At 33.3% G+C, this 11206-nt stretch overlaps 1 protein-coding gene across 1 annotated transcript; it reads right to left on the reverse strand.

Annotated features, from left to right (window-relative positions):
• Positions 1–7045: 7045 nt before the first annotated feature.
• Positions 7046–8329, reverse strand: LOC139845445 (heat shock cognate 70 kDa protein 2-like). Its single transcript, XM_071835705.1, has 2 exons — positions 8116–8329; positions 7046–7815 (listed from the first exon to the last, which is right to left on the reverse strand). Exons 1-2 carry the CDS (start codon positions 8327–8329, stop codon positions 7046–7048), a joined length of 984 nt encoding a protein of 327 aa, XP_071691806.1.
• Positions 8330–11206: the final 2877 nt, after the last annotated feature.

The following is an 11206-nucleotide window of genomic DNA, read 5'->3' on the forward strand; positions in this document are numbered from 1 at the left end:
AATAAAGATAGAACGGCATGCTATCTCTATTAATATAACATCCATCCATATCGTATTCATATAAGTTTGGTAAACATCGTTATCGTAATCTTATCATGAATCCATTAAAGGTAGAATATCCTTTTCTCATTCATACAATGAATTCATTAATATCCGGATCCTCACGATCAGTAAACTTCATTAGTAATTCCGCAACCGCCGCCCCCCCCCCCCCCCCCCCCCCCCCCGCGCTAAAAGAGTAATACTAACAATATTAAAAGAGTATGAATTCCCCATACGACTCAAAAATCAAAACCGAATGAAAGCGGGATGACATCTAACAACATCAAATATTAGACTACTTAACTGCCAACAATTAACAACTGACAAAGTGAAATTAGCTACCAGAAACCATGAAACATCTTATAGTGTACGTAAACACACTGATGAGACGCCACCAAGAATCATCATTGTCCCAAGTGCATCTTTACTGCTACATAGGTGAAAACAAAAACATAAAACACACCAAGGGATTTCGATTACCACTTTACTGCGGTAACATAATAGTTTAAGCTCGGTACGTTCTTTCGACGATCGACATTGACACTTTACTGCTACAAAGGTGATAATAAGTAAATTAGTAAAGAATTAAAACTCACGTAGTAGATTGATTTGACATCTATTAACTTCCAAATCAAGATAGGTTGTGACGCCCCGTACAAAATTAACATGTACGGATCATCAACAACAGGATCATTACAAGGTCAAACACTATATGCTGTTTTAAAATAAGTTTGCATTCATAAGAAAAGGAGACGTCATAACCAACGTCAAATGTTTAACAACCTATAGTGTGCTTCTACGAATAGAAAGCGATAATAATAGTACGTGACCCATAGGTCGTTACAAATTCATTGTTCAAAAGTAATAAAGTTTGAATGCAAAATAAACGTTTCATGCGAAGACATCTCTAATAAGCGCAGCGGGAGTCTACAAGCATGGCAACTACAGCGGAAGCAATCAAACCTTAAGCACCTGAGAAAAACATGCTTAAAAACGTCAACACAAAGGTTGGTGAGCTATAGTTTAAGTGTAACAGTAATGTAAGGTAGGCCACGAGATTTCAGTATTTCAAAACAGTATGAAAAGTATATGTATAACTGTGGGCACTTGGTAAATAACTTAACGTAAATAACACCCCCTAAACTTACACTTGGCGAGTGCGTAAGTTTACGAAGTATTAAACACTCGTTAAATGCTAGCGCTACTAGCCCGAGTGGGGATGTCAAACCCTATGGATCCATATCTAAGATTCGCGTTCACCGGTTCAAAGACCAATGACTAAACGTTACCGAGCTAAGGGGAAAGTTTATGCCGTTGTATGAAATGTCCCGTTCTTATTGATTAAAAACGTTCCATATTAATTGATTTCGTTGCGAGGTTTTGACCTCTATATGAGACGTTTTTCAAAGACTGCATTCATTTTAAAACAAACCATAACCTTTATTTCATCAATAAAGGTTTAAAAAGCTTTACGTAGATTATCAAATAATGATAATCTAAAATATCCTGTTTATACACGACCATTACATAATGGTTTACAATACAAATATGTTACAACAAAATAAGTTTCTTGAATGCAGTTTTTACACAATATCATACAAGCATGGACTCCAAATCTCGTCCTTATTTAAGTATGCTACAGCGGAAGCTCTTAATAATCACCTGAGAATAAACATGCTTAAAACGTCAACAAAAATGTTGGTGAGTTATAGGTTTAACCTATATATATCAAATCATAATAATAGACCACAAGATTTCATATTTCAATACACATCCCATACATAGAGATAAAAAGCATTCATATGGTGAACACCTGGTAACCGACATTAACAAGATGCATATATAAGAATATCCCCATCATTCCGGGACACCCTTCGGATATGATATAAATTTCGAAGTACTAAAGCATCCGGTACTTTGGATGGGGTTTGTTAGGCCCAATAGATCTATCTTTAGGATTCGCGTCAATTAGGGTGTCTGTTCCCTAATTCTTAGATTACCAGACTTAATAAAAAGGGGCATATTCGATTTCGATAATTCAACAATAGAATGTAGTTTCACGTACTTGTGTCTATTTTGTAAATCATTTATAAAACCTGCATGTATTCTCATCCCAAAAATATTAGATTTTAAAAGTGGGACTATAACTCACTTTCACAGATTTTTACTTCGTCGGGAAGTAAGACTTGGCCACTGGTTGATTCACGAACCTATAACAATATATACATATATATCAAAGTATGTTCAAAATATATTTACAACACTTTTAATATATTTTGATGTTTTATGTTTATTAAGTCAGCTGTCCTCGTTAGTAACCTACAACTAGTTGTCCACAGTTAGATGTACAGAAATAAATCGATAAATATTATCTTGAATCAATCCACGACCCAGTGTATACGTATCTCAGTATTGATCATAACTCAAACTATATATATTTTGGAATCAACCTCAACCCTGTATAGCTAACTCCAACATTCACATATTGAGTGTCTATGGATGTTCCGAAATATATATAGATGTGTCGACATGATAGGTCGAAACATTGTATACGTGTCTATGGTATCTCAAGATTACATAATATACAATACAAGTTGATTAAGTTATGGTTGGAATAGATTTGTTACCAATTTTCACGTAGCTAAAATGAGAAAAATTATCCAATCTTGTTTTACCCATAACTTCTTCATTTTAAATCCGTTTTGAGTGAATCAAATTGCTATGGTTTCATATTGAACTCTATTTTATGAATCTAAACATAAAATGTATAGGTTTATAGTCGGAAAAATAAGTTACAAGTCGTTTTTGTAAAGGTAGTCATTTCAGTCGAAAGAACGACGTCTAGATGACCATTTTAGAAAACATACTTCCACTTTGAGTTTAACCATAATTTTTGGATATAGTTTCATGTTCATAATAAAAATCATTTTCTCAGAATAACAACTTTTAAATCAAAGTTTATCATAGTTTTTAATTAACTAACCCAAAACAGCCCGCGGTGTTACTACGACTGCGTAAATTCGGTTTTACGGTGTTTTTCGTGTTTCCAGGTTTTAAATCATTAAGTTAGCATATCATATAGATATAGAACATGTGTTTAGTTGATTTTAAAAGTCAAGTTAGAAGGATTAACTTTTGTTTGCGAACAAGTTTAGAATTAACTAAACTATGTTCTAGTGATTACAAGTTTAAACCTTCGAATAAGATAGCTTTATATGTATGAATCGAATGATGTTATGAACATCATTACTACCTTAAGTTACTTGGATAAACCTACTGGAAAATATAAAAATGGATCTAGCTTCAACGGATCCTTGGATGGCTCGAAGTTCTTGAAGCAGAATCATGACACGAAAACAAGTTCAAGTAAGATCATCACTTGAAATAAGATTGTTATAGTTATAGAAATTGAACTAAAGTTTGAATATGATTATTACCTTGTATTAGAATGATAACCTACTGTAAGAAACAAAGATTTCTTGAGGTTGGATGATCACCTTACAAGATTGGAAGTGAGCTAGCAAACTTGAAAGTATTCTTGATTTTATGTAACTAGAATTTGTAGAATTTATGAAGAACACTTAGAACTTGAAGATAGAACTTGAGAGAGATCAATTAGATGAAGAAAATTGAAGAATGAAAGTGTTTGTAGGTGTTTTTGGTCGTTGGTGTATGGATTAGATATAAAGGATATGTAATTTTGTTTTCATGTAAATAAGTCATGAATGATTACTCATATTTTTGTAATTTTATGAGATATTTCATGCTAGTTGCCAAATGATGGTTCCCACATGTGTTAGGTGACTCACATGGGCTGCTAAGAGCTGATCATTGGAGTGTATATACCAATAGTACATACATCTAAAAGCTGTGTATTGTACGAGTACGAATACAGGTGCATACGAGTAGAATTGTTGATGAAACTGAACGAGGATGTAATTGTAAGCATTTTTGTTAAGTAGAAGTATTTTGATAAGTGTATTGAAGTCTTTCAAAAGTGTATAAATACATATTAAAACACTACATGTATATACATTTTAACTGAGTCGTTAAGTTATCGTTAGTCGTTACATGTAAGTGTTGTTTTGAAACCTTTAGGTTAACGATCTTGTTAAATGTTGTTAACCCAATGTTTATAATATCAAATGAGATTTTAAATTATTATATTATCATGATATTATCATGTATTAATATCTCTTAATATGATATATATACATTAAATGTCTTTACAACGATAATCGTTACATATATGTCTTGTTTAAAAAATCATTAAGTTAGTAGTCTTGTTTTTACATATGTAGTTCATTGTTAATATACTTAATGATATGTTTACTTATCATAGTATCATGTTAACTATATATATATCCATATATATGTCATCATATAGTTTTTACAAGTTTTAACGTTCGTGAATCACCGGTCAACTTGGGTGGTCAATTGTCTATATGAAACATATTTCAATTAATCAAGTCTTAACAAGTTTGATTGCTTAACATGTTGGAAACATTTAATCATGTAAATATCAATCTCAATTAATATATATAAACATGGAAAAGTTCGGGTCACTACATTGTATAACCCACACATATATAAAGTTTAAGTACTCGTGCCTAGTATGTAAAACGTAAAATGCGCATGTATTCTCAGTCCCAAAATAGTTAAAGTAAAAAGGGATGCTATAACTCACAGTGGAAAGTAGTAAAAGTCGATATGCGGGAATAGTAAGCAAGTGGTTGGTCCGGAAGGTCCTCAACCTAAGTCAAAAGTTACTAAGTCAGTAAATCGTTCTCAAAGGTTTAAAAGTATGTAAATTAGGTCTTAAGTACCATCATCATTCATCATTAAACAAAAAGTGTGAAGTAAGTTTCAATTAAGAATAGAGTTTGAAATAAAGGCTGACTTCGTTCAGTCCCCACGACCTCTATACAAACTGAAATGAGGTGAGACCAGTTGCCATGGCTCCGTATATGCGTCCCCTAGAGGCTGACCAATTTACAAAACCAAACTCGTAACTCGGATTAAGACGAGGTCTAAATGGAAAATCATCTACTCGAACTGAACTAGCTGGAAATCAACTTTTCCTGTAGCCCAGGTTATTGATCAGTTCCAGAAAACAGTAATTAATGTGTTCAGGTGGGTTCTTGGTGCTTGATGCTCATCACGGTTCTCATCCTTGATGCTTATAGCTTTAAGTGTACAACTCGTTGATGGGTTTGCATCATCTTAACCAAGTTTTGACCATCATAACACTAGTGTAAGTCTAAGATATGTAGCACAACTCACTTAAGAGTTGTAAGTACTTTGATGAACCAAAGTTACATCAAGATCTTAGATCCGACACATACATGAGTTCTAATAGTAATATTAAGCTACAAACTTGAAAGTAAACTAAATAAACAAGATCTTAAGTTGTAGAACTTAGATCTTAGGTAGATCTTAAAGATCCTAGACTAGAAAGTCTAGATCTAGTGTTCTTAAGTTAGATCCTAAGTTATAAGACTTGGATCTTTACTTTAATGAGACCATAAGTTATGAAACTTAGATTTTCATCTTGTAAAATGTATATAAGCTTATAAGCTCTTGTTTGCAACAAAATTAGAAGACCATAAGCTATAGAAACTTAGATCTAACATAAGTGTTTGAAGTTATAACTAGAAAGTTATACTTCCATGTTCTTGAACTTATAAAGTTAACTTTAGTTTCAAGAAGTATGAGATCAAGCTTAACTAGTAATACTTGACCAAATTAACAACATCACAACTTTAAAGTACTTACAAAAGAAAGAAATAAACTAAAGTTACAAGTATTATGTTCATGTTTGTTTCATACTTAAGAAGATTCAAGTCAAGCTTGGATCTTAAGAATTTAAGTCTACAAATCATGAACACAAGTATGATTATAAAGTTTATGAACTTTAAATCTCTAACATTTAAGTGTAGAACCATAAGCTAACAAGTTTAGATTCTTGTTCTTGGTTCTTCATCAAACAAAGATGGAAGTAACCAAGATTACATGAAGATACAAGTTATAGAACTTGATCTTTAACAACAACAAACAACAATAAACTACAAACTAGTAAAATGATGATGAATGGTGGCGGTTTTAGGAAGAAAAAGAAAGAAGAAAAGAAATTGTTACTTACAAAGCTTTGAGAGAAAAAAGAGAGTAAATGAAAGTGTGTAAGTATGTGTGTGTAAATGTGAGAGGAATACTAGTGAATATGTAACACACACAAAAAAAAAAAAATTTGAACTCCTCCCTCCTTGCTTCCAAAACCGACGGTTTAGGCACCAAAGGGGAAAGTCAAGACTCACTTTCATGTGTTGGAGAATGGTGTAAGCTCAAAATGGTATTAAAGTTAAATTGCATGGGAGCTTGGTGCTAGTATGCTTGACAAGTCTCTTCATACTTAAGTTAATTAATCCATGTTTATCATTAATAAAACACTAGCTTAAAAGTGGGCTTACTTAGTCCATTAAGAAGGTAGGGTGGGCTTCCAAGTCCATGTACATTAATAAAAGCTCAAGTCCAAGTAAGTATGCAACAATTAAATAAATAAAGCCCAAGTAATTAACTATTTGCATTGCATTAGTTAATTAAAAATGATTAATAATAATTAATCATGTACGTAAATAATATTCGAAATATTATTCGTGAAAAATACGTGTGTCACAAAGACAAGTCGGGCCATGTAAAGTCAAATACGGCAACAAGTAAATGTATAAAAATACATTTATTAACATGCAAGTATTAATAATAAATATTAATAATAAAAGTTGGAAAATCCATGGTCGTTACATAGGTGCTACATTGAACATCACCAAATAATAATAAAAAAATGAGCAGCATAGGCTTATCACTTAGCATATATGTACATATGCATATCTGAAAAGCTGGTTGCAAAAGATGAAACAAATTCACAAAACTTAAACGTATAGGTTCCAGCTCTCAATCTACGCACAAAATAAGATGTGGTACATGGAAACAAAGCACCCTTTCAACCTTACATAAACTGACCAATTATCGAGTTGCAGACACATTCCAGTATCTTCTTCTTGTCTGTTATCACGTCAGCTTCTGCTAACTTATACATTTCAAGCCACTGAATTGCACCCTCAACCAAATCATCCATCTTACTCAAATCTTCAGGATTTAGCCTCTTCCTGATGCTGTCATCTTTCACTCTTCTTTTCATGAGATAAATGTAGTACTCCAGATCGTTATATGCTTCCATTTTCTTTCGGTAGTTTTGATCCTCAACTTTGAATTTCTTCGCGTCTCTCAACATCTTTTGAATTTCTTCCTTTGGAAGACTTCTCTTACCATTGGAGATTTTGACGTTTGTCTTCTGACCAGTAGTCAATTCCTCGGCAGAAACTTCCAATAAACCATTGACATCGATTTCAAACCGTACCTTAGCTTTTGTAATACCCCTAGGGGCTACAGGGATGTTTTGAAGCCTAAATTCACCAAGAAAAATGTTGTCCGTCGCTTTACTTCTCTCACCCTGATAAACCTGAAATTTAATAGCAGTTTGGTAGTCAACACATGTAGTCGCAGAACCCTCTTTCATAATAGGTATGGGAGTGTTCTTCGGAATCATAACAGACATGACGTCCCCATTTAGAAAATAACCAAGTGAAAGAGGGGTGACATCTGAGAAGATCAATCCTTGAACCATTTCATTGCCATAACCACTAATCTTTGCAGCCAAAACAGCTGCACCATACGCAACAGCCTTATCAGGATTGATTTTCTTGCAAAAGTCCTTACCTTCAAAAAAATCATGTAACATTATGTGATAAAAAGGTAACTTAGTATGATAACTTCAATTTAGGGCACAAAATATCATACTTATTTCAAAAATTAGTCTTTCAACCCTCTATCGAGCAAAATTGAAGTTGCAATACTTTTAAGGTGCATACAAACATCCGTTCCCTAGCTATATCGAGCTTCTTCTTTTCCTTTTCGTTACCTTTTTTCTTAATATTAATTTAAACAAGTGATTGGTCTATGTATCAAACTATCAATGAACTATATTAATAAGATGATTAAAATTAAGAAAATTTATACCGAAAACCGTGTTTGTAGGGTTCCTGGCAACTAGGTTTTTTGCAGCGTCACCGATTAAACGTTGGTTGTCAGTAAAAGCAACGCAAGAGTGAGTGGTTCGGTTGCCTTGTTCATTCGGGATGACTTCAATGCGATTGTTTTGCCAAACAGCAACGCATGAATACGTCGTTCCTAAATCAATTCCGATCGCCAAACAATCACTTCTTCCCGCCATATTATCAACACCTTAATTCAATTTAGGGTTTTTTTTTACTCCATTTACTTCACTTGATCAATTTAGGGTAATTTTTGGACGTCTGAGATGAATGGAAGGGAATCTGGGGTGTATATGGGCTAATAGTAAATCCTAAAGTCCAATTAATAATCACTAAATGGGCGGGCCTGCTTGCTTTTGGGTTTGTATAGTTCCACCGTTGATTCCTAAACTTATAGTCATAAATCTGCCAAGTCTAACCTCGGGCTAATATGCGATATTATAATAAATACACTATAGACAGAGGTGCACAAAAAGTCAAAAACTAGTTTCGACCGGGTGGCTATCCAAAAATCTGTAGTTTAAACTGATTTCGGTGAAATCGTTTTTTCATAATCGATTTTTTGGTTTGTTTGGAATCGGTTTTTTCAGTTTTTAGCTAGTTTTACCGGTAATTTTTTTTTGGATCCGACCTCGTAAAGTAAAAGTTACATAATTATATAACTTAGTCCCCTAACTAACTCACACACCATTTTTTATCGATCGACACCATCTTAAGTGGCCTTTATACCCTTCACACTCCGTATTAATATACTTTTTTTGGCTAAAAAAAACGCATACTTATTAAAATAAAGATACCTTCATCAATACTCCGTATTAATTTACTTGATCTATCCTCTAAGACCTATTCCAACCATTGTCAGATTGCATCCGTCAGATGATGTGGAGGGTAACTGACGAAAACTAATGAAGTTAACCAGAGTCAGTTAGCTGGGACTGGTGGCGTCAGTTGCAAAGATGACGAGTTTTTTTTGTCTGTGACTTCCCCTCGACAACCAATCACACATTTTCTTGATTTAATTAATATATATGTTTTATTATTAATTTATTTTTTTCCGCCTCATTTCCAATCAGATTTTACCACATCACTATACCCAATTTTTAACACAAAAAAGTGACACACCGGTTGAAAACTGTCAGTGGCTAGTCACAGTCAGTTTGCATTTTTTTTTTCCACTTTTTGGTCAAACTGCCTATGATATCATCGTTAGAATTGGAGAGGGTTGGAAATGGTCTAAGCATGTATCTTAACCAATTTTTTTTTTTTTTTTTTGACATTTTACCCTTTAGCCCTAAATAAAAAATGTTGTATAGTTGAATAACCTTAATTGCCGTAGTTCTTGAATAACCCTAAGTGGCGTGATAAACCAATTTGTTGAATAACCCTGATTGTATTTGTTGAACATGGTTATGTTCTTCTCAATTCCAAGGATACTCATGTAATTAGTTAATGAATATAAAATACATTATGGATTCAGTCTACAACAATTCGTAACTAGAATATATATCAGTGTGGGCAGGGGCAGAACCAACTAAGAGCAGGGAGCAGTCGACCCAGTGATTTAATCTTCATATCTATGTATTTTTATGCACTTAAAAAAAATGAAAGATTGGAAAAGAAGGGCACTTTTTGGTCTACCCCAACTTGTACCTTTTTCAATAGTTTTTCCATTTTATGTCCCTTTATGTAGAAACAACAAAATAAACTTTCCACGTTGCATAATTTGTCACTTTAACCTATATATATAATAATGTAACTTTTTAGATATACTCCCTCCTTTCCGTACATATACCTATCGTCCATTATTCTATTTTAAAATGTCTTTGTTTACTTTCATAAATAGAATATAACTATGTGATAAAAATCTTGTATGCCGTACTTATTCATTTAGGACAAAAATATAGGTAAAAAGTAAGATGTTCTACTAGAAAGTTAACAAAAATTACATATGATAGACACTTTTTCTTAAACTGTATGTTTTTTGTCTGGATAGTCATCAATAAAGGTGACATAATAGCGAGAACCTCCGTGTGATTCTACATTCGTTGGACCAAAACACATTCGTATGGACTAGCTCCAATTTTTCCAAATTGGATGCATTCCCCGATTTCCCAAAATTCACCTTCTTTTGCTTCCCATAAATACATGGTTCGCAAAACCCAAGCTCTCTGCCTTTTTCAAATCCGGAATTCCCCACTCGAAACAAGCATAGTCATACATTTCTCACTCATATGCCCGAGTCTTAGGTGCCATAGAGTAGACTTGGCTCCAACATCAACCGTAGCAACCACCGTGTCATCATCAAACACCTTAACCATATAAAGTGTTGCCCATTTATGTCCATGGGCCATGACACAACTACCCTTAACCACCTTCCATTGGCGGTTTTCAAAAGTAATTGTGTTACCTTCCTCATCCAATTGACCGACTGGAGATAAGTTTCCTCTTTAACTTAGGAATGAACCTCACGTCATTAAAAGTCAAACAGTAGTACTCAATATAACATCTCCAATGCCCTCAATCTCAAGCCTTTTATTGTTTGACAGTCTTACCTTATGTAACGACCCGACTTTTTCGACTTTTATTTATATTTATTTCTTTCACGAAACTGCGTATTTATGCGTACTGAGATAAATTATATTCTGTGATCATTAATTATGTTAATTACATTCGTTAATGCCTTACAACGTTGATGTGGTAGCGTGGGGGTACGTGATAGTACTATATTTTACTACGAAATACGTTACAAATTACACAAGTTTTAATTATTTATTTACAAATGGGATATACCTAAACCTTACTACAACACTATAGGCAGTGTACCTAATCGTACAGTAGTGTAGTTTTTAGTAAGTCCGGTTCGTTCCACAGGGAGCGGGCTTATTGCACACTATATTTTTAAACAATTATATTTGTACAAAATATATTATATTAATAATATATAAAAGGGGTTTTTACCGTTTAATGACCGGTTTGTCGATTTTAAAACTTTAGTCGCAGTTAAAACCGAATGTAAAATAAATATAACTTAATTTAAAACGTAAAATAAATAACGA

The sequence above is a fragment of the Rutidosis leptorrhynchoides genome, chromosome 1 (genome assembly GCF_046630445.1).
Source record: "Rutidosis leptorrhynchoides isolate AG116_Rl617_1_P2 chromosome 1, CSIRO_AGI_Rlap_v1, whole genome shotgun sequence".
NCBI classification, from domain to species: domain Eukaryota; kingdom Viridiplantae; phylum Streptophyta; class Magnoliopsida; order Asterales; family Asteraceae; genus Rutidosis; species Rutidosis leptorrhynchoides.

Coding starts and splice junctions, on each gene's coding strand:
- LOC139845445 (XM_071835705.1), bottom strand. CDS start 8,329: ATGGCGGGAAGAAGTGATTGTTTGGCGATCGGAATTGATTTAGGAACG. Junction 7,816..8,115: donor CCCTACAAACACGGTTTTCG/GTATAAATTTTC, acceptor ATTTTTTTGAAG/GTAAGGACTTTTGCAAGAAA.